Source organism: Xyrauchen texanus, chromosome 24, assembly GCF_025860055.1.
Source record: "Xyrauchen texanus isolate HMW12.3.18 chromosome 24, RBS_HiC_50CHRs, whole genome shotgun sequence".
In the NCBI taxonomy this organism is placed as follows: domain Eukaryota; kingdom Metazoa; phylum Chordata; class Actinopteri; order Cypriniformes; family Catostomidae; genus Xyrauchen; species Xyrauchen texanus.
In genome coordinates this window covers 35,031,583-35,056,493 of record NC_068299.1, presented here as the reverse complement: position 1 = coordinate 35,056,493, position 24,911 = coordinate 35,031,583, and the positions used below count along the sequence as shown (strand labels likewise).

Sequence of the window (24,911 nt, the reverse complement as noted above, 5' to 3'; positions counted from 1 at the left end):
TATATATTTTTATAATATGGGGGTATCACAATGATATTATTATCTTGAAGAATGACTGAAATATTGTAATTGTTGATCGTGATTACCAAGGCAGTTATCTATTGTCATGTGTTCAGAGCTTACATGAGTGTACACCTTCAAGATTACTTTATTGCGTGAGATAAACTTTGATAAGGTTTGCAGATTGGTGCTTATGGGCCAATAGTGAGAGCTGCCAGTAAAGTTACTGTATAGAGAGCATCTCTGCGAAGAACACTGATGTAATGAAGAATGCTTTTAAGGCAGCCCTGATTTAAAGTGATCAATAAGGAATTTGGACTGTCACTGCTGAATATACTCCTCAGTTCTCAAAATACCTCTCTAGACCCTTGATCAAAGCACATCTAATCCTCGGCTTCCCTCTAAGTCAGAAGTTAGGCAGATAAGGACTCTGTGTTGACCACCTTTGACCCTGATTACACTTTGTGGAGGAAGTGGCGCATTAAAGTAGCACTTTAAAAACCTTTGTTGTTGTGTAATGGTAGACATCAATGCTCACATAATTTGGAACCAAAAAATAAAGAAGACAAAATATGTGTTTTTTTTACGAAATGTTTCACAGCTGTGCAATAGACGTGCATGGGATTGTCCCTTTAAATTAATAAGAAAAACGTAATGCAAAATAGCCAACTTGTTTACGTTTTTTATTATAACTAATTTATAACTATTTTACTTGATTATTGCAGTTTTCACAGATTTCAACAGTTCACTGACACATATATCCATTAACCAAGAAACAAAACAAGGGAATGTGATTTATAATACTATATCTTGAGACCCCTCATACTGTTTGAAAATGTAAAACTTAAAAAAAAAAAAACGAACCAAGGGCATCCATTTGTATTTACAAAAGATATAGGCCTATACATATTACATGTACAGTTGTAAAAAAATAATTATAGTAATCTAAGTAAAGGAAATAAATAACAAAATAAAAATTAATGTCAACATTTCCAATTGCTAATCTTCATATACAGGTGAAACTCGAAAAATTAGAATATCGTGCAAAAGTTCATTAATTTCAGTAATTCAACTTAAAAGGTGAAACTAATATAGACTCATTACAAGCAAAGATATTTCAAGCCTTTATTTGATATAATTTTGATGATTATGGCTTACAGCTTATGAAAACCCCAAATTCAGAATCTCAGAAAATTAGAATATTACATGAAATCAATAAAAAAAGGATTTTAAATACAGAAATGTCGGCCCTCTGAAAAGTATAATCATGCATATGTACTCAGTACTTGGTTTGGGCCCCTTTTGCATTAATTACTGCCTCAATGCGGCGTGGCATGGATGCTATCAGCCTGTGGCACTGCTGAGGTGTTATGGAAGACCAAGATGCTTCAATAGCGGCCTTCAGCTCTTCTGCATTGTTTGGTCTCATGTCTCTCATCTTTCTCTTGGCAATGCCCCATAGATTCTCTATGGGGTTCAGGTCAGGTGAGTTTGCTGGCCAATCAAGCACAGTAATACCATGGTCATTGAACCAGGTTTTGGTACTTTTGGCAGTGTGGGCAGGTGCCAAGTCCTGCTGGAAAATGAAGTCAGCATCTCCATAAAGCTTGTCTGCTGACCAACACCAGCCGATGACATGGCTCCCCAAACCAACACAGACTGTGGAAACTTCACACTGGACTTCAAGCATCTTGGATTGTGTGCCTCTCCATTCTTCCTCCAGACTCTGGGACCTTGGTTTCCAAATGAGATGCAAAATTTGCTCTCATCAGAAAAGAGGACTTTGGACCACTGAGCAACAGACCAGTTCTTTTTTCTTTAGCCCAGGTAAGGCGTTTGACATTTGAAGCCCATGTCCAGGACCCGTCTGTGTGTGGTGGCTCTTGATGCAGTAACTCCAGCCTCAGTCCACTCCTTGTGAAGCTCCCCACACATTTGAATGGCCTTTTCCTGACAATCCTCTCCAGGCTACGGTCATCCCTGCTGCTTGTGCACCTTTTTCTTCCACACTTTTCCCTTCCACTTAACTTTCTATTAATGTGCTTTGATACAGCACTTTGAGAACATCCAACTTCTTTTGCAATTACCTTTTGAGTCTTTCCCTCCTTGTGGAGGGTGTCAATGATGGTTTTCTGCACAACTGTCAGGTCAGCAGTCTTCCCCATGATTGTGAATTCAACTGAACCAGACTGAGAGACCATTTAAAGGCTCAGGAACCCTTTGCAGGTGTTTAGCTGATTAGAGTGTGACACTTTGAGCCTACAATACTGAACCTTTTCACAATATTCTAATTTTCTGAGATTCTGAATTTGGGGTTTTCATAAGCTGTAAGCCATAATCATCAAAATTATATCAAATAAAGGCTTGAAATATCTTACTTTGCTTGTAATGAGTCTATATAATATATTAGTTTCACCTTTTAAGTTGAATTACTGAAATGAATGAACTTTTGCACGATATTCTAATTTTTCGAGTTTCACCTGTATATATATATATATATATATATATATATAGCAGTGGCATATATATATAATAATAATTAGTCATATATTATTTTATATACAGGCATAATTTTAAATTATGTGTGTGTGTGTGTGTGTGTGTGTGTGTGTGTGTGTGTGTGTGTGTGTGTGTGTGTGTGTGTGTGTGTACAAATAAACAGTCCACACGAAGACATGTTGATATAGTGTGGTTACAAGACTGCGTGGCTGCCCCTCTGGTTTAAAAGGCATGTCGGCCTGCAGTGAGACGTCATCGCTTCCGCCCTCTCTTCTCCCTCCCCCCGTGTGGTGCGGCTGCACTATAATCCAACATGGAGTAATCAGAGATGGGGCTCGTCGGGGCCACCCTCAGCAGCATCAACGCATACTTCAACACAAGGATTTTTCGGAAATACACTGAAGCACTCCTTAATAGCCAAACTGTGGAAAATTAATCGGGGGATCTGTCTATCCATTGAAATTGTTGTTTTTACTCCAAGATCCTCCAACATCAGCAACTGGTAAGATCCATTTGGGGGGAAAAAAGAAACGAAAAACTCATCAAGACGGAGGCGAAGAGAGGAGAGCGCAAAACAGTCCAACACCGCACAAAAGAGCGACGAGAAGACACTGCTGCAGATCGAAATGTGAGGGATTATTTGGGAAAGAGTGACATAAAGATGACGAACGAAAAGACAGCACCCGTTGTGGGATTTTTTTGTAGGTGAAACGAGAAAATGATTGAAGAAACACACCCAAACGAGTGAGTACCTGGAAAGAAAGCTCCTTTTTTGTAGGATTTGTCTTTGGTGTGAACTTCTCACGTCAGACCTTTTAATTTGTTCTCGTATCAGAAGATGGTGCTGAAAAAGTTTGCTGAAATGGGGGGGTTGATTTACCATCGGGCCCTCCCTAGTCTGAGGAAGGGAGGAAGATGGAGTGGGGGTGGATCGGAAATATTTTGTAAAGGGTTTTGATGTTTTAAGGTCCCTTCCTTTGAAACCATTCCGATGTGTTTACATTTCCCCTGTGGTTTTACTCCGACGAGCCCTTTGTTTGTTTGTCTCGTGAACAAGTCAGCTTGCTGAAATATTTTATGTCATAAAATATTTAATTTGTGACAAAAAAATGTTGTTGTTCGGGAAGGTCTGTTGTGGTGGTCGGGTATATCCGCTATTGTTTTTATTTTGTTTTATTTTCTCTGGCGCTTTGAATCGGTCTCATTTGCATACAGAGCTTCATTCATAAAACATCATTTGACTGTTGGCTCTGTGACAGCGTTGTATGTTTGAGAAATATCGCCAATGGACGTTTACAGCTCGAGCTGTTAACTGAGATATATTGGCGTAGGCCTGTAAACAGCAGACTATATATTTATAACGTATCTGAATAATATCACGTTTTGTAATCGCGCCAAAGGAAATCTGCAGGCTTTTTATGCGGTTTTAATGACTGTTGACCAACCTTATTTATCAGGTTTAGTCGCAATCTTCACTGTAGGTCACGTCTTGTTTGTCATGTCCGAGAATGACTTCGCTTTTATTTCCCATTGTCTTTGCTTTCCGTGACTGAATTTCATAACTACAGCCTGTGAACAAAAGTGGCCTCACGGATGATCTGGAGTCAGTCTGCCAGCGCTTGTCAAACGGAAGGGCAGAGGAGTTGTTGTTTGTGCTCATTCATAAAAGCTGTAACCTTCAGTCTGCTTCATTCATGACAGCAGTTATCGAGCCAAAGATCACCGCGTCCGGCGGTGTCGAAAATACTAGTTAAAAACGCGTGTTTTCACGCTTCTCAGTATTTTTAAGCTCTTAAATACGTTTAAAACAAGTGCTTTAGTAGAACATTTAAGTCTAAATTTGGTATCTAAAGTTGTTTAAATGTGTAACTACGAAGTTATGCTCGTAACGCTCGCAGGTTACCATGGTAGCCAGTTTCCTTCAAAATGTAATTGTTATGACAGGTTTTGTTGTTAGTTTGTTAACAACAATGTTATTGCCTTTGTATCCTCCACTGTTATAAAAATGACTACAATTCATATATAATAGATTTGTCTTGAACATTTGGGGTGGCAGCATAAAGCAATTGCATGTTTCCATTAATCATGGTATAAATGGTGTGGGGGTTGTACTTGCTTGTTTTGTTTATTGGTGGGGTTACCACATATTTTAAGGACTACCAGGTTTAGGATTGTACTAAGATAAATGTAATAAATCTTTAAAATAGACAAAATTCCAAGCAACAGATGCACTCACATATACAAACACAGGCAGACCAGTCATGTCGATGATATTGATCTTAGTAGTTTCACTCTGCCAGTAAATAGTACCGAAGACAACAATGCAAAGTGCCTTTCTGAAAAGGTCACCCCAACCATTCCCAGTCCCCTGGCCTGTGCGGGAACAATCGATTTCAGATCCTCATTTTCACTCTGACTCACAGAATCAGTCAACACAGACTGTGTAAAATGCAATAAATAAAAGTGGTACTCTTTGTTCATAGCTAATTTTATTGCAATAACTGAACCAATGGCAGTGGAGGACATTGATTTAAATTATTATTTTTTTTTTACCCTTCTACTTCAATGTAGCCCTTCCTAACTCTGCCCAGCATGCCAGTCTCCAATATAGTTGACATGCTCGCTAGACATACAGAAATAATTAACCTTAATGTCTTAAAATGATGAGTCCTCAATGTACAAGTGCAAGCTCAGCAGTTGTAGAGCCTTATGCATCTCTTCCATTTAATTAGATTTAATATTGATAATGTTGGCCATTTAATTCCCTCTAAGAGGATATTGAGCATTATATTGTCCTGTATTGCTTTCCCTAGCCTTTGGTCTTGAAAAAAGAGCTTTACTAAAATCTGCTTATGTTCTGAATGATTTATATTTCTTAAAGTTTAATAAAAGGAGGATCAGCTGTTAAGCTGCTATGACCAGAATTGTAGCTGTATTTGTTTATTGTTAATATGTTTTTTAATTGTTCTGGATTCATTTTTGATTGGTGCCTTAGTGTCCTTTTGGGACAAACTGTTGATTTTGTGTGATCTATCTTTGGTCAAATACCATATACTGACATATTTTGTATTGTGTTTGTTGTTGAAAATAATTGGTCACAGTATTTTGCCACAAAAGTCCTGCAAAACTGTCCCTTTGAAACTGTTCCTGTCCCTTTTAGGGGAATTATGATTTTCAAAATGATTATACTCAAATGTTTGTATACTCAAAAGTATACTCAAAAGTCTACATTTGCACTCATATACAAATGTAGACAAACGTATACATTAATGCTTTAGCTTAGAAGTATATATAATTTATGATTGTTTGTTATCTTTACAATGCGTCATCATGTATCGACCCTAAAGTAGAAAAACTTGTTATATTAACTTGCTAATTTGAGTAAATTTCACAGGGAAATAAAGTAAGTTTGTTGTTCCCAGCATGCAATGGGCTTGAATAACAAATGAGCTTTGGTGTCACTGTTTGCAAGTTTATCTACACAGTTTTTATGGACGATTTTGTTGTTATGTTTGGTAATTCTTATTTTGTGAAGTCTGAGGTTAATTTTGTACTCAAAATTGCCTGTTTATGATTAATAAAATGATCAGTTGATTGTTACTGTCATCATGTTTTGTGCACTAAGTGTTCAGGTCTACATGCAAAAATGTTTTGAAACAGAGTGCTAAGTACAGAATTTCTAATCAAAGCCAAATAGAATCGTGTGGAAAATGTTTCTTAGGTTTTTTTTTTGGTATGTTTTTTTTTTTGTAAATAACACTTTTTTTTCACTCTTGCATTATGCAACCAATTCATGAATATTGGTGCTGGAAAGGAAACGTTGTTCAGTACTTTAAACATATAACAGCACAAGTGAGTTTTTACCCCCTAACATTCTAGACAGCATATTGATTAACAACATACAGTAGTAACATATCTGAGGCAGTAGTCCAGCTTTCTTAGAAAATACGAAGTTTAGGCTAAACATGGTGAACTAAATTGTAGCCTAAGTTTTATAGCCACCGTTTAGCCTTACAGATTTCCATTTTAGAGTTCAAGAACGGCTTTTCTTGTTTCCCCATTGTCCGACGTCCTGTGCTTTTACAAATGTGTTTAACATCCTGTGGAAAAGTAACGAGGGCCAAATGCTTCCGCCCAACCTTCCAGGCTGTTCAGTTTTTATTTGATTGTTTCCTTAAATGTTTTCTTGGTCAAGCCAAGCAGTAAAATGTCATGGTTTATTTGTTAAGGCCACTCTGCTGTTGTAAAGCGGCCTGTCCAAGCACAGTTCCCCGTCCTCAGGAGAATGGAAGCCTTGTCAACTTCTCACCCCTCTGTGGTCCTGCTGAGAAGAGAGCACAGATAACTCCTCTGTCACCGTCCAGACAGGAAGCCATTATCTACACTTTAATGAACCTGTTGTTCTTTTTTCATTCTCTACTCCCCTCCTGAGGAGCATTGCAGAGCCAAATGAGGTCTTGTGAAATTCACCGCTCTAAGATGGAAATGTGCACGTGTCCACTGGAAGTCCAGTCTACTGCACAATGTATTTTATTCAGTCTGCTTCCACAACCCAGTGATCGGCCATCCGAAAATAAGCCGAGCGATAACAAGGAGGGTTTTGCCAATATGTTCCCAAGACAGTAGATAGATGCAGGCTGCCAAATATCTCTAAATCAGGATTGGAACTGAATTGATGAATATCAAATGTTACGTGAGAACCGGACATGAACAATAGCAGTGGTGTTACTTGCAACCGTTATTTAGTGCGCTTTGTGTCCTATATGGCCTTAAGGGTTGGTTTTCCCCCTTCTCAGATTGAGAATGTGGTTGATATGACACTATGGCTGAACAGCACTATTTCAGGAGAGTGATGCATTGTAATCCACAAACGTTAAGTTGTAAATATATGCATTTATATATTTATTCCAAAAATGTGTGAAATGTGCAATTCAAGAAATGATATCACAGTGAGGACCCCTGTAGACCCTCATGACTGTTTGTCAAGTTTTATCTTTTTTGACTTGTCAATGTTAGTTCAGGTTGTCAAATGGAGTAACCTCAAGAAAACATAATTATATTCATGAAATTAAATGACAGTTGTATAAAATCACAATGGAAGTGAATGGGGCCAGTCCATAAGTGCTAAAATGCACATTGTTTCAAAAGTATAGACACATGATATAAACATTATATAGCATGATTTTAGTGAGATCAAATAACTTAACCTTATCAGTGTAAAGTTATGTTCTATATATAGAAAATACATTTTGTTACATTGGCAATGCAAAGCCAGTTAAACCTGTAAGCGATTTTATCACACTAAAATCATGATATCATATATTATGTTTACGTCTTGTGACTATACTTTCTAAACATTGAGTTTATAGACTGGCCCCTTTTGCTTCCTTTGTAAGTGCCTTACTGTAACCAGAGGTTTGTTTTTGTTTTGTTTTTTTAATAAACAATGGAAGATTCTTCTTTTTTTGTGCCGCAAAAGCTGTCTATTGAGCTCAACTTGCATTGAATCTGGAACATTCCTTTAAGAAACAGACACTCACATGTATTCAGGGTGTAAGGAAAATATGTCATTACTTTTGATTCGATGGTTATACTGCTTTAAATCAAAAACATCTCTAGTTTTGATGGTAGAGTACATACTGGCAACCAACAATGCAGAGACTTGACTACCGCCATTGATTTAATCACTGTAACCGTGAACAGGCTTTAAAAGCAACGGATGTCAAGATTTATGTCCATTTTGTGTTGTTTCTTACCAAATCCTATCGTTTGCCTTCCGAAGACTTGATGCACAAGTTGTATGGACTGCTTTTATAATACATTTGTTTGTTATTTTAAGCTTTAAAGTGAGGCACTATCCACTGTCAAAAGAAGGGCTGTGATATTAATGAATCTCCTTTTGTACTTCCTATAAGTAATAAAGTCTTAGGTTTTTGGTTCTATGAGGGAGACTTAATTATGAGTTTTGGGTGATCTATTCCTTTAATTGTAATGCTAGAGTCTAGTTTTCCCCTTCCCTCTCTTGTGTGGGTGGCTGTGAGTTAGGCTGGGCAGGGTTAAAGAGATCTTATCTAAGGAAGTAACAGTCTGCCTTTATCAGGTTTGGTGTAAGTGTTTAACCCACCTGCCAAAAGGGGTGGAAACCACTCTGCCCCACATATTATAATGAATTTATTTTATTATCAATTCACAGCCTAATAAATACACTGGTGACCAAAGGTTTGGAATAATGTACAGATTTTGCTCTTATGGAAAGAAATTGGTACTTTTGATTCACCAAAGTGACATTCAACTGATCACAATGTATAGTCAGGACATTAATAACGTGAAAATTACTTTTAAAATTTGAAAAAAAATTCACAACTACTTAAAAGAGTTCTCATCAAAAACTCCTCCAAGTGCAGTAATGACAGCTTTGCAGATCCTTGCCATTCTAGCTGTCAATTTATCCAGATACGCAGGTGACATTTCACCCCACACTTCCACTTGCCATAGATGTGGCTGTCTTGTTGGGCACTTCTCACACACCTTAAAGTCTAGCTGATCCCACAAAAGCTCAATGGGGTTAAGATCCATAACACTCTTTTCCAATTATCTGTTATCCAATGTCTGTGTTTCTTTGTCCACTCAAACCTTTTCTTTTTGATTTTCTGTTTCAAAAGTGGCTTTTTCTTTGTAATTCTTCCCATAATGCCTGCACCTCTGAGTCTTCTCTTTACTGTTGTACATGAAACTGGTGTTGAGTGGGTAGAATTCAATGAAGCTGTCAGCTGAGGACATGTGAGGCGTCTATTTCTCAAACTAGAGACTCTGTCCTTTGTCTTTGAAGACTGCAGTGTACATCTTTGTATGAAATCTTTCTAAATAGCTTTCAACTGTGTTTGATATTATGGCAAATTATTTTCTAGAACCAAATTAGCAATTTAGCATGATTACTCAAGAATAAGGTGTTGGAGTGATGGCTGCTGGAAATGGGGCCTGTCTAGATTTGATCAAAAATAACTTTTTTCAAATAGTGATGGTGCTGTTTTTTACATCAGTAATGTTCTGACTATACTTTGTGATCAGTTGAATGCCACTTTGGTGAATTAAAGTACCAATTTCCTCCCAAAACAGCAAAATCAGTGCAGTATTCCAAACTTTAGGCTGCCAGTGTATATACTATATATATATATTAGGGCTGTCAATCGATTAAAAATGTTAATCAAATTAATTACATGATGTCCCGATTAATTAATCGCGATTAATTGCATTTAAATTCATATGCAAATATTTGCTGAGAAAGCCCCTCATATAACAATAATTCAATATATAATGATGAAATAATTATAAATATTATATATAATTCAGATAATAATAATTTTTATTACATTCTTGTGGCAGAAGAGTTAATCATTGATAAGACAATACAAAAGCTTAATTTACAAGCTTAAAATACAAGCTTGTATTTCTCAGGAATCTTCCTTATTACAATCCGGGGGATTGTAATAAGGAATTTTTTTAACCCGTTTTTTTTAATAAAATTAATCGCACTGAATTAATGCGTTAAATCGACAGCCCTAATATATATATATATATATATATATATATATATATTAGACATATACCTGTTCAATGCATGGGAAATTCCTGCACACTGTTATTCATTTTTATGTGTTGCTGCAAATGATTAAACCAATAGATACAGTTAAAAAAATCTTATCAATAAACTTTGTATCAAAGTGTAACTAGAAGATGTGTGAGTTAATCCGCTCTCTCTCTCTCACTCACTCACGTGTAGCTGTCAGCAGCACATTGAGCATTTATGGAGTTTAGTGTGAGCGCATTTAATTAGGAAGTGCTTTGTCTGATAGTTAGTGAACTTAAGATGTTACATATGTATAAACCTTTCTAAACCTGTTAATTCAACATGCAAATGGCGCTACTGCGTCTCCGTTAGCGAGCAATGCGATAAAACTATCGCTGCTGTTAATAATTAACAAAGCTGTTAACGTTGTAAGCGTGACATTAGAGTGATCTATAGTTTTCATGCTTTTCATATCTTGGCGCTCCGTCATTAATCATAATGCAGCACATTTGACAAGAAAGGCAGAAATTGCAAAAATGCTTTGTGTACCAGCTGCATGATGAAGAGAGACACTTAAACACCTGTTACGTCTCTCATCTCCATCTCTCCATCCAGAGTCAGAAATAAACAGGGGCTCTGGGCAAAAATCCTGCCTAAATTCAAAACAATGTCCCCGCTTTTTGGTTTTATTAATAACATCTGATAGCCTATAAGCGTACCTCCTAATGCATATATTGCGATCTTAATTTGATTTTTTCCTGAACATAATTTGTTTGTGTCATCCATTGTGCAGAGTCAGTGGCGGATGCTGGCACCATAAATGCGCACAAACGGGCACTCACTTCTCACATGGTACTGCATGTTTTATATTAAAGCTACAGGATTCTGGATTTCTTGGCAACTGTACACAGCCTATATAAAACTATATTACTTAGCAAATTAATAGTTCATTTCCATTATTACTATTCCGAAATTTGACTTTAGAACAGTAGTATCTTTTATCTTATAGCTGTTGCCGCAGTTGTATTAAAGTAATAGGCCAAGAGAGATAATGCGTTACAGTAATTTTACCATGGTTAAGAGGGTTGGAGGCATACGCTGTGCCTAAAAATACCCCTTTACACCTGATGAAATCACAGTAACGCACTGCCTCAACTGGCTTTTTGCTCTTCTGAAAATAATATTTGGGTAAACTTATTAACTGTTGCTTTTGATCCTTCTATATTTTGCCATTTTGTCCTATACTGAGTCGGCAAATAGTTTTCATGGGACTGAGATATTGGTAAAAAAAAGAGCCCAGCTCACTTTAGCTGATACAGTGATCTGAGTGGTCGGGTCCCATTCCCCAGACTTCACGTGTTTGCCCTAAAGAGATAGAGAGGGGTGAGTCCTCTAATGGCTGCACTGAGTGTTGCAACACTCATGTGATAAATGTCATGTGTTCACATATCTACTGAATGTCCGCTGCACAACTGGACTGAGCAGTGAGGACATCATGTCTTCCGGTCCAGAATGAGCTCTTGTAGAACTATGATGCAATTTGGTGCCTGCTATTTTTTTTTCTTTGCTAATATGTCTAAATATTTAGGTCAGTTCAACAGACAATAACTTGATTTTGGCGTCAAGTGGCTCAAGCAAAAATCATAATATCTTTCAAAGATTTGATGCCACTAATGTGGAAAACTTCCAATGAAAAAAACAAACAGTTAATGCTTAAAATGTGTACCTAAAAAAAAAAGGGTCAACACAAGAGGTCAGTTTAGACACATTTGAGATGCATGTACCAGGTGTAAACGATAGATGACCGCATGTGATTGAATCACCTGAGATTCACTTGCTTGCACAGACACATTGAAAGGCTGTTGGCATTAAACGTGCTGTATAAACGATTGTTGACATTTTAGCCAACTCGTATGACTTTCTTTCTTCTGCCGCACACAAATGAAGATATTTTAAAGAATATACAAGGTGGATTTGTCCATGCAATGCAAGTTCATGGGGGTCCAAAATGATCAAGCTCCATAAAGGACAGAAATACATTGTGACTCAAGCATTTTTTTAATCACTTTTATGTATATGCAATTTAGTATATTAAAATATGTGACATTTCAGCATTATATTGGCATATCCGCCACCCTGCTTTCTGGATATCAGCATTGGCATTTGGCCATTAAAAAACCCTGGTTGACTACCAATAGCAAGTTATTATTACGTTTAATAAAAGAGCAACTGTGGCTGGCTACAACTTCCATGTGCATTTTTGATTTACACAAGAAGTGATAGTTTGTTTTTACATGGGATGGAAATGCAGCTTTATTCATAAATGGTTTTCACGAAATTGTTACATTTTGATTTTTCAATAAATAAAATTCGCAACTTGGATGGGAACATAGTTACTGATGGGATTGAAAATGGAAGTGGAATTTGATGGTTAAGATGCTAAATTGTGACAGGGGCGTGGCTAGAAAGGTGGCACGGTGTGTCAGCTGCCACCCTAAAATTGAGCTTCGCCACCCCAACTTGAACCGACCTCGAATTGTGGAGACAGTGCGCAACTGCTTACACATGCAAAATTGCTTCCCATTTAGCACTCTAGTGATCTTTAGGAAGAGCTCTCCTGTTCACACTAATGATTGATGGTTAAGATGTAGGTGTTTACATAGCGTATAAGCTTCAAGTAAGCTCTCAGCATGCGTGTGGGTTTGTTGTTTGATGTAGAGGGGCACAGTTACTAACCGTACTGGTTCATTTTTGGTTGAGCTCACACCCTGTGCATGTGTGGGTGTTGTTGGTTGTAGCTTTAGCTGGAGGTGTAGGCGAAGTGGAGCTTACACTGGTTGGAGATTATGCTCTTTGCACGTTACACTGTAAGAGAGCCACAAAAGCAAGGAAAGTGAGGGAGATTGCGGTGCTGTCGGCCGCTGACTTAAGGCAGAAATGGCTGCTTGTGGATGACTCATCCTCCTGCACCCTGTATGTTTGTCAAAGCGACTGAATCATACGGTATGTGAAGAGGAGGCTGGAGCTTTCTCTATGCTTTCTCACCCAGCCTGGACGGCAAACGGGGCTGCAGACCTGCTAGTGCTGGTGGCACAGTCCGGACTCCGGCCTTGCGAGCTCGCCCGGGATACAGTCACCCTGCCGATGCCGTGAGTGCTGCCTCAGGATACAAAGAGATGACAGACGACAGCCGGTAAGCCCGGTCAAGGCAGGTTCTTCTGGATTGTTTTGATTTTTAAGTGCCTTGCGCTTCGTTTCTCTGCCTCTGTCTGTGTCTCAATGATGGAGAATCTACAGCCTGTTGTTTCTTCATATGGCAAAGATTGGCAGTGGTTGTGTAAAATTAGCTTGTGTGTGTAATGAAAACATCCTGCCATAGTCTTTCATAGGCTAAAAAATTATATTTGATAAGATCACAGGGAAACAGACATCTGAGTATCAGATTAGCACCTGATGTTGGCTTTTGAATGTTAAAACAATAAGCAGGCCCAGTCAGAATCTGCTGACATTGTTTCAGATTTTCTGTGCCGATTTTGGTGGAAATTCTGTGGAATTGGGTGGAATGTAGGCTACTTGGCTAAAAGGGGAAAATGTGTTAAATTGAGCTGAGAGTATTACACGCTTATTGGTAGGGCTGGGCGATTTGGCCAAAAATATTATCACTAAATCTTTTTTCATATAGTTTGAAATCAGTATTTATCACAATATACATTTTGATACATTCCACATGTTTGTTAAACCTCAAGAGTGAATCAAAGGTGCACTCAGTAACGTTTATGTGTCATTTTGGACTTACATTGACACCTAGTGGTGTGGATGCAGCATCATTCAAAATCAATAGTTTTCAGTTACAGATGCCATTGTAGAAATTCACTAGGCCTATTCACAAACAGCTATGATAAATTGAATCCAAGAGTGAAAGTTTCCAATAACAAGATTGTTGCTGATATTAAGCGAGTAATATTCAGCTGGTCCTGTGATTCTAAAATGGCAGCCCCATGAGGGTGCCCCTGCCTCATGTAGAATAAAACAGCTTTATAAGGTTTCTTATATGACTAGAGTCCTCATCTCATGTGAACAGTCATGAATTTATACATATGCTTCAAAATTACAATTTATTTCTTTAGGAGTAAAAAGTTTTTAATGGGGAAAAAATGTATGTGTGCCCCTTTAAACATAACTTGTTTGTTTACAAGAAAACTACACAGGTTAAGCTACCTTTTCATTTAAAGGTCAAGAAGTATACTCCATTTAGGATCTAATCCTACATAAGATGTGTGATCTCTTTACAGTTAAATTTGGCAGACTTCAGCAGACGTTTGACTCCATTGAAAGACTTTCTTGTGACACTCCACACTACAGCTCTGTAGGTGGCGTAATGCACCATAAACTGGATTGCCAACTGCCAATTAACATCACATGAAGACAAAATAATTTTTTGCTTGTGTCATCAAGTTAGCGGACGCAACACTGCTTTGGATCATGAAAAACTAGTACATAAATCAACAGCAATGGTGTTGATGTCAGAGTTGTTGGCGTGTTCATTCGAAAGCAGTATTGCCTTGTCAGTGCTGTCTCATTCAGTACACAACAATATCATATTTGCCGGAGAGTTAGCTAGCTGTATCCTTAGCATTATGACTGGATTACATGACAACAGGCCAAGGTAGTCACTAGCCAGCTAATACTTCCTAACCGGCTGACTTCATGACTGTGATTCAGTTAGCTAATTGTGTGTATAAAACAGGCAAAACAGTTTTTTTTCAATACATTTTGACATTGTTTTATCACCCAGCCCCAACTATTGGTTGCTGAAATGCAAGGGTTGTGGAATGTGTCGAATTTTGTGAATGAAGAGGACATTCATATCTTTGACGGGGACATTTTGACCTATAGGGTCGCAATAGGTTCTCTTTTCATCTGACTGGTGGTGATAGTATTAGTCATTTCGCTGTGCCCCCCAACCCACCCTTAGGCCATGACTAACAGCAGTACCTACAGCTTTGTGAATGGATAGTAAGTAGGCCATCATTACATTGTAGGCTTTTACTGTATATATCGGAATTACAGTGTCAAGAAAAATTATGTGTACCCTTTGAAATTATCTGCTTTTTTGCCCTAATTAGTCATCAAATGTGATCTCATCTTCATCAAAAGGCACAAGTGTAGACAAACACAATATGCTTAAGCTAACAACACACCAACAATTATTATTATCCATGACTTAATTGACCACATCCCATTAAACATTCACAGTGCTGTGGAAAAAGTAAGTGAGCATGGTTTTAATAACTGGCCGATAGCTGCGAATTAGTCCTGCACAATGTTCAGAAGTAATTTTGGACCATTCTTTCTTACAGAACTGCTTCAGTTCAGCCATATTCTTAGGATGTCAAAGCATTTCTATTGGGTTAAGTTCTAGGCTCTGACTGGTCCACTCCAAAAGGTGGATTTCCTTTTTTGAAGCCATTATGTAGAGGATCAAACTCAATGTTTAGGGTCATTGTCCTGCTGCATCACCCAACTTCTACTGAGCTTCAGGTGTTGCACAGCCACCCTGACATTATCTTGTAGGATATCTTGATAAACTAAGGAATTAATTTCACCCTCTATGATGGCAAGGGGTCCAGGCCTCAAAGCAGCAAAGTAGCCTCAAATCATGATGCTGCATCCACCATACTTAACCGTTGGGATTATGTTTTCTTGTTGATATGCCGTGACCTTTTTACACCACATGTAGTGCTGTGTGTTCTTCACAAACAATTCAACCTTAGTTTCATCAGTCCACAAAACATTTTCCCAGTGTTGTGGAGTGTCAAGGTAGTAAACTTCAGGCCCGCAACAATGTTTTTTTGGAAAGTACCTTTGTGGTGTCCTGCCATGGACACCATGCCTGTTTAATGATTTCTGTATAGTAGGCTCATGAACAGAGCTGTTAACCAGTTCCAATAATTCCTTAAAGTCTTTAGCTGTTACTCTTTTTTAACCTCAAATAGGAATAGAAAATGAAGACTGCTACCTAGGCTTAAAAATGTATCCAAAAAGAATCATGAGGATTCTTTTTACCTCACTGAGCATTCTGTGGTGTGGATTTTGAGTCATCTTGGCTGGACAGCCACTTCTAGGTAGAGTAGACACTGTACTAAATCGAGTCCATTTTATAGACAATTTGTCTAACTGTGAACAAATTAATATCCAAGCTTTTTGAGATAACTTTGTAGCCCTTTCCAGCTTTATGCAAATCAACAGTTCTTGGTTGTAGGTCTTCTGAGATCTCTTTTTTGTGAGGCGTGGTCCCCATCAGCAGATGTCTTCTTGTGAATAGCAAACTCAAAATGTTTGAGTGCTTTTTACAAGTTATTATATTAATTAATTGGATGCCAGATTTGCCAACTCCTGATTCTAATTAGCTTTTGTTGACATCATTAGTATAGGGGTTCACATAATGTTTCCAACCTACACTGTGAATGTTTGAATTATGTATTCAGCATGTACAAGGACAATACAATAAGTTGTGTGTTATTAGTTAAAACAGATTATATTTGTTCATTATTGTAATAGATGAAGATCAAACCAGATTTTAAGACCAATTTATTCATAAATGCAGGTAGTGTAATTCCAAAGGGTTCACATACTTGCCACTGTATATCAGCCATTATCCTCCTTCTTTATAGATATCTGTTTTGCATTTATTACATGTAAAATGTTTTTTTGCCACAGTCCTTTGAGGTAACCATGCTCTCATACAAACACAAAAACTGTACGGCACCATTTTATTTTGCTAGGATACCAAAAAGATAATCTGATTTGAGCAAGTTCCTGACCAACATATTGTAAGTTTGTTGTCCTGTTGGACATGTTAAAGGAATAGTTCACCCAAAATGATAATTTCTTTTCATCATTTACTCACCCACATGCATCCCAGATATTTATGACTTCCTTCCTTCTGGGTTAATCCAGAAAGATTATCAAGTGCCTTGGAGTACCAGGCAAATACCATGGTAAATTAATATGGCAATCATTACATTTCATTTACATTTATGCATTTGGCAGACGCTTTTATAGTGCCTTGCTCAAGGAGTTAAGTGCCTTGCTCAAGGGCACAACAGTGGGATCTTGGTGGTGCTGGGGCTTGAACCCCTGACCTTCTGGTCAGTAATCCTGAGCCTCAACCACTGAGCCACCACTGCCCAATCATTCAGTACCATGGTGTATCGTATATTAAAGCAATATGGCATTATCATCTGATTCCATCACAGAATCATGGTACCTCCGCAGTACTTTTTTATAAAGATTCTAGCTTCCATCTTTGTTGCTGATATATTGTGAATTAAATAAACTAAAACTATTTGCTTAATATTTGTTGGTGTAGTTGTTCAGCTTTAGATAGAAATTTTGGGGGAATAATGTTTCTAGTATCTCACAGTGTCCTCGACCATCCAGGCTATATTTGCCCTCGCAGGAGGAGATTGCACATTTAATTCATTTGGAGCCATGCTGTCATAATTCCCTAAAGTTGCTCATAGTTGATCTCATTGATTATCTGGGAAGAGGTGGGGATGTATCATTTAAAGCTATGAGAACATGGACAATTCCACATTGTACAGAAACCATTGTGCCCTATTGTAACTGCGTTGACCCTGATTGTAATCAAGTAGACTAAACTATGGTGAGACAATCCGTTACTCTCTGCTGACTTAAGCCCAGTTCCTCCACAGCCTGCCAACCAGCATGTATTACAAAAAAAAAAAAGAGAGAAAAAAAATATAAAACACAGGGATTCTGCAAAACCTTTTGTACATTTTTCTTCTGTAAAGTGGAATTTTCAAACCATCATCATTAAAGAGCAAGTGAGTATTTTCGCTTGCTGTGGGCAACCAAAGAGACTCTATGGTTGTCTATGGCCTTTATATGCCCACCTGCATTTAAAAAACCGATGAGCCAAGTCGGTCTGAAAAAACTTTGGAAATAACACTCCAAAACAAAGGCTTGGCCCCAAAAGCTATTTAGCTACAGCATTTTGAGATATCATAGGTGCACTCTTGAACATATAGCCTGCCTTTTGATCCCTGTTTTGGCCAACTTGTAAGGCAGTTCGCTTGTACCCTGTGTGCAGAAGGCAATCCCAAAAATGCACTGCGGCAATCTTTGAGAAAATTGGACAATTTTACCAAATGTTTTTGTATTGCATCGTTAGCTTAACAACATGCTAACACCTAACTCTATTGAAATCAAGAGTTTCTTGAACCGGTTCTCGAGGGAACATGCATTTTCCAATGAACGTGTATAGGAGAGCTGGGCGGAAGTGAAGCTTTTTGGTCAATAACTGATTTTTTTCTTTGTTCCTCATCCATAATATGCACTGTTTTTTTTTATTAAATGGCATATGATGAAAAAATGATTTGCTTATCATTTAAAAACATTTTTTTTTATATAAGCAAAATCTACCTCTCTACCCTAAACTGATATTGTCCTAAACAGCAAATGTGACATGAAAAAGCATTTGGTGTAGCAACCTTATCATATTGTGGTGCCTCTATGCAGGGTTTGACTTTAAAGTCACTGTAGCTAGTGGCGATCAAAAGTCACTAGCCATTCAGCATTTTCACTAGCCAGATTCTCCTCCTTCACAGAAGTGATAAAGGTAACTGGAGACTGTAATTGCATGCATTTGTTTGGACATTTTATTTGAACAAGAATGATATGAGTTTAGTAGGACACAAACCTAGTGATTTGTAATAATAAAGATATAACCACAGGTGGCACTATGAATGGCTCCTCATTACCATTTTTAGGCTAATGTAGATAGGCTTTCTAGAAAGAAAGTAACCTATAGTGTATGTTATGAGAAAAACCAATAGCCAGAACACAATTAGAATCTTTACCAAAACTTTCACAATGTCACATATGGGAAGCATATTTAGTGCTTGTAAATAGCAGAAGACTAGTTGAGTACAATTCAATTTGTTTCAATTTGGATTGAAAAGATACAGTTAAATGGAAGTTGGCTGTATTCAGGTTGAGCGTCACCTGTACCGTGCTCGGCGAGTTGATTCTTGGCTGCTTTTGGTGGGGTGTGATGTTGGCCTGAGCCCACTGCCACACAGATGGGAGAGAGGCCGCACCGAGACACCTTCCAGCATGCGATGGCAACAAACAGAGGGAGTCGTGGCTTTCGACGCCTTCGTGCATTCTGTTATGTGTGTGTACGTGTGTGTGTGCACATGCTCCATCAATGAGGTGAACTGACTTAGACAGCATGTTGTTTTTGAAGTATTAACCCATTTGTGTTATTTTCAGGGTTCCTGCAGTCATGAAAATCCTAGAAATATCAGGGAATTTCGGTGATTTTTAGACCTGTAGAATTTATGGAAATTAGTAAAGTCTTAAAAAGAAATGGACATTTCATTAGTAACTATAATGTCTTCTAGTTTTGCTCAGCTCTTAATTATTTTATTGGCTGAATATTATTTGACCAATTGATAGCACTTTCATTTGTAAAGTATGTAATTCACTGGATTATCCAAACACAGGCAATGCCAAATTGTTTGTATGTAACATAAACATTTTGTGATGAATAACTTTACCATGATATAAAAAAATATTCATACCACACTCAAAAAAATGTACTTTCACTGTTGTCAGTTTTACTGGTTCCTCACTTGTTTTAAAAGTTGCGTTCAAGTTTTACTTAATCTATTTGTGTTGGGACAACATGAATATTTTTAGTTTGGTTAACTGAAACAAGGCAGGGGATTTCTGATTCCCAGCATGCTTTGCATGGCACTCGATAGTGAGATAATTTGTTCAAATGAAGTGTTATTTAATGTGTCTTTGTGCAAGATGAATGTAAATGGGGAGACTTGTTGTAGTGTTAATGTTTGTTGTGTTGAGATTTAGAAGACGTTCTGTTATGTTGGAGTTTTGGGGGTTTACCATCATGGTAAAACGTGAAGCTTGGGCTTAGCTTGAGGAAAGTATTATGTTGAAAATGTTCCATATTGCTGTAAATGATCATTTGCTAAGCTAATCATAGCATAGTTCATTCACTTTACTACCTAATCATTGAAAGAGATTAATTCGAGTTATTTATCATGTATAATTTAGTTGGAGTATTTAAATTGAGATTACATGGTGGTTAATTTAATTAAACTCATTTTAAACACGTGGAACCACTCATGATTGAATCAAGTTCAGCCAAAGAGTTTGTTATATAACCCCTAGTACTTTATATATGCAAAGTCCTCCCCAATTTCTATTAAATTAAAAGATATTTGAACCCAGTAGTGTATGTCATAGTATGAAAAGATCACACAAATGGAGAGAGGGGAACCCTGTGAATGGCTTGTGATATTTTGTTCAGTATACACTTAGCATTGCTTTGACCCCTCTGTATATCTAAAGAATATGCAATGATGTCTGTGCTTCTGAGGGCAAATAAAGTGAATGACTTAAGTAAAAACGATGGTCTTGTATTTAATGGAAGGGCCAATGAGATAAGAAACAGGAAGGAAAAGTGACATCACAAAGGAAGAAACCGCATTCTCTAATTTTAATCAGACGCTGCCTCTGTTGCATCCTTTTCTGCAATAAGAGATTATTCAAATAGAACAACACAAATTATTATAATATTTTTTAATTGTACTCATTTTATGTATTTTTAAATAACAAGTGTGGAACATTGAGGTTGACAATCAGTCATGTATGGACTAAGATTCTGAGTTTACCCTTGTATTCTGTCGTGCCCTTTTGCACTGAGAGTGAACATGTGCAATGTTTTTATCTGTACAAGGGAGAAGACGAGGAAAAAGAGCTTTCTTTTCTTTTTTAATGTTCCACATCACAGATGGATGGAATGACTCACTCTCTCTCACACACAGACATAAACACTCACACATACTTCAGTGACATTCTCACTCGCCTCTCTGTGTTTAAGATCCAGGTTTCATCATCCATCCTCTTATAGAACTGCCATCATTCATTGCGATGCAGTGCTGAGAGATAATATCGGTGATATTAGCATTGGTTTAACAAAAAATATCAGTTGGCCTTAGTGATAGATCGATACCCATAGGTCATTTGTTTGGCTGATATTTTACATTTTGTGATTATCGGCATCGGCTGATAATTGTGCCAAATTGGTGGAACAGTTCCTGTGAATAATTAAAAAAAAAATAATATTTTGAATTTGAGTAATATGTGTTGATGTATAAATGTAGCTATTATATTTATAATAGTGTATGTATATGACACATGTCAATGTGAATGTCATCGTTGAATTTTTTTATTTTAAGAAATTCAGACAATGTGTTGTCCATATTTTTAATTCAAGGGTGTTATAGGATTGCAGGCTTGCTAATGTCACCAGTTGTGTTGTATTTATGTAGGTATTCCAGGTATTCCAATCAATTTCTTCTAATAATCCCAGATAGGCTACAGCAGATGTTCATGATTAATATTTCTTGATAATTAATCAGCACAGCTTTACATCTTCTGATGGGTTATGTATGTGTGATGTCAGTGTGTAAATGCAGTGAGTTTACGCACCCATCCCGGGGATCTCTACAGACATCCCTTATCCTGTGTGAATTGAAAAGAAACATTACAGACGTCTGCAGTAATAATTCATCTACAGTCAGACATTTGTCCGGAAAACTGATCATGTCCAAATAGGGCTTTACTTAATAGAACCATCCAATCTTGGATATGGTAAGTGCATTCAGTCTGACTAGAAATAGAGATAAAACATATCCCCTCTGGAGATAAAAAAAAAGAAAAAAAAAAAGAATGACCAGAAGGGGGATATCAAATGCATAGGCAGGGAAATCCCCCCCATTCCCCCAGCCAATTCGCACCTTGCATCTTAGTACAATACAAGAGGCCATGAGTCACAGGGATATTACTTTGGGTAAGGAAATGTAAGAAAAGAGTAGTGAGCAACAGTAATGAGAATTGCGTGGGTAAATGTGCTTTATTGACATGAAAATAATGGCACAATGCAAAAAAATCGTAATGATTTACCCAAAATGCACGTACACAAGCAGAAAGGTACACTAAGTAACTTAAAAAACAAGTAAATGGTCTGCACTAATATAGCGCCTTTTTAACCTTAGTGGTATTCAAAGTGCTTTTCACTGCATCTCATTCACACACTATTCACACACCAATGACAGCAGAGCTGCCATGCAAGGTGCTAGCCTGCCATCGTCGTGAGGGCCGGGTATCGAACCACCAACCCTGCGATTAGTGGACAACCCGCTCTACCACCTGAGCCACAGCCACCCAAAGTTGACATGTTTTAAACCATTAGGGTTATCATAATCAACTCATATGATCATTAGAACGACTATATGAGTGAGATAAGGTTTTGTGAGATTCACCATAATATACTGTAAATCTCTGTTAGAATGGCCGTCGGCTGCCCTGCCTCAGCCACTAGATAGTCTCTGTGGTTATTAATGCTTAAGTTTTTTGATTGGACAGAAATTTCCATGCATTCGTTCAGGTCTGTTCCCATCTTTTGCTCCTTAGTGTGTCCTCTTGTAAAATCGAACTCTCCCCCAGACACCCAACGGGACGAGTGGTATGAATCGCACCGACAGCTGCAGCTTAGAGAGGAATCACAGCCCTCCGTTCACTCAATTATGAAAAACACCTAGTTTTATTAGGAGTTACATTTGATTTGATTTTAATTAGCTGATGATATTGAATCACTCTGTTATAGAGAGAATCCCCTGGCCTGGCCTTGTTAGTGTAAGTACATTAGACGGTGCTGCTCTCACAGGATATCCTCACTCATTAACTCTAATCCCATAGACACCATTTCTCTATTTCTTTCCATTGGAGGAGTCACATCTATGTTGGCCCAGAGTCAGTCACTGTGAGCAATAATTACAAATACTTGCTTATATGGCTGCTATGGCCTATGTAATGACTTCCTGTTTTGTACACGCTGTTGTATTTTCTCTCAATAGATTGATGTCAAACCATCAAAGTGACCACTTAATTGTATTGTTCAAAGGTTGAGATCTCAGCTAAGTTTAATTTCAGTATTAACTTTTTAAATTCAGTATTTTCTGTTACTTCTAAAATTCATATTTTGAGTTTGAGAGCTCTTCTGAAAATCTAGAGGAGACACATATCACTGGGGTCTTTTTCTCAGGAGAACAATCTGAAACTTAAAGAGACAGTTCACCCAGACATTAAAATTCTGTTATTATGTACTCACACTCATGTTTTTCCAAACCCATTTTACATTCTTTATTCTGTGAAACACAAAAGGAAATGTTCAATAACACAGAAGTAGATGTTGATTTTATTGGAAGCTCCAAAAAGCAACATCGAAGTACCATAAAAATAGTAGGGGTTGGGGATTTGGTCTTATGCGTGCATCTCTTTTGACCAAATCTTTTCAGAGTGTCTCTGGTTTCATGACTGTGTACATCAGTCATTACAGTGTGTTTCTGCATGATAATAAAATGCAAAAAGTATAAGAACAATAAAAAAGCACGGATAAAAATGCTGACTGTTTCTGACAATTATACTTGCATTTAATCTTAGTGCACAGCAAACATGACATTTAGAGCTGGATTGGCCATTATTGGAATGGAGAACCTGTTTTAACTGAGCTGCTTGATATCAGACACACTGAAGTTCCGTGATGTCTGTACATGTGTGTTTGCACTTTTCGAATTTTCCATCCAGGCGGTTATTTCCTTTTCAAGCCACACATAACTGGCAAAGTATAGAATTCATGTTTTATCGCAGCGGTTGACTGACAGGTAGAATTTTCACCATAGATCTCCTTATTCAAAATACTCACGCTTGAGTCATAAATCTTTTAGCCTATATACGTATATGTACCATTTTGGTATTTTGGTATTTTTGGCATTTTGGTATTTTGGTAGCTTGGTTAAGCTAGCACGTGGTTTCGTAAAGTGAGTGTTCTGCCAAACTTGCTGTAAATTTGCCACTCTTTATTTTTACATGCAAATGAGCTTAGTGGCAAATTCTTCATTGCCGCAGGTTCATCACTATCAAAATAGCAAACCTTTGCAGCGAAGTCTTAGTGCGTGTGTGTGTGTGTGTGTGTGTGTGTGTGTGTGTGTGTGTGTGTGTGTGTGTGTGTGTGTGTGTGTGTGCGTGTGTGTTTGTTCACACGTACATGAGGCCCTTTCCTTCCTCTGGCTCAGTGTATTGATTTAGTCACTCTGGTCTTGAGACGTGCCCTCACCTCCTCGCCCATCCGCTCTCTCTCTCTCTCTCTATCTCTCTCTTTCTGGTTAATTATTGAAGACGCCAGCTCAGGTTACCTTATAAGGCTGACTCTTGGCTTTCACAGCATTATAAGGGGAAGAACAGTGGACAAGACTCACTCAGCTGTTTGCATTGCCAAGTTGAGTTCATTTGAAAGTAAACCAGTCTCAGGCCTAGGACTACAGAAAATGCCTCAAGGGAAGACTTGAAATTAATTTTCTATTCACTTTTTTGTCAACTGGCCATGTTTAACATTTACGCTGTGAATATTGTGAGTTTTTTTTACGGCTTTTTGTGACATCATTGCAGCAAGTGATCATTTTGTTAAGCCACAGATGAATGAAAATGAATCCCAATTGGGTTGTAATGGATTTTGTTGGGTAAATTGGAAAAAGAGAGAGAGAGAGAGAGAGAGAGAGAGAGAGAATGCCTACAAATGGTTTTACAATACTTGATATACTTGAGGGTGTTTTGTGCAGTAAAAGGAACTTTAATAACAAACAGGTTGCCTGTTCTTTAATGTAAGAACTAAAAATAAAATTATTAAGGCAGATTTTCCCACACTATATTTCACCAAATTAATAAAAGA

General features: G+C 37.6%; 1 protein-coding gene across 1 annotated transcript in view; it reads left to right on the top strand.

Annotated features, from left to right (window-relative positions):
* Positions 1 to 2,526: 2,526 nt before the first annotated feature.
* Positions 2,527 to 24,911, top strand: part of spred2b (sprouty related EVH1 domain containing 2b) — a 45,364-nt gene continuing 22,979 nt past the window's right edge. The window contains exon 1 of the mRNA XM_052090433.1: positions 2,527 to 3,243. Within this exon, the coding sequence (XP_051946393.1) occupies positions 3,218 to 3,243 (26 nt within the window). The 5' untranslated portion in view covers positions 2,527 to 3,217. The remainder of the gene's footprint in view (positions 3,244 to 24,911) is intronic.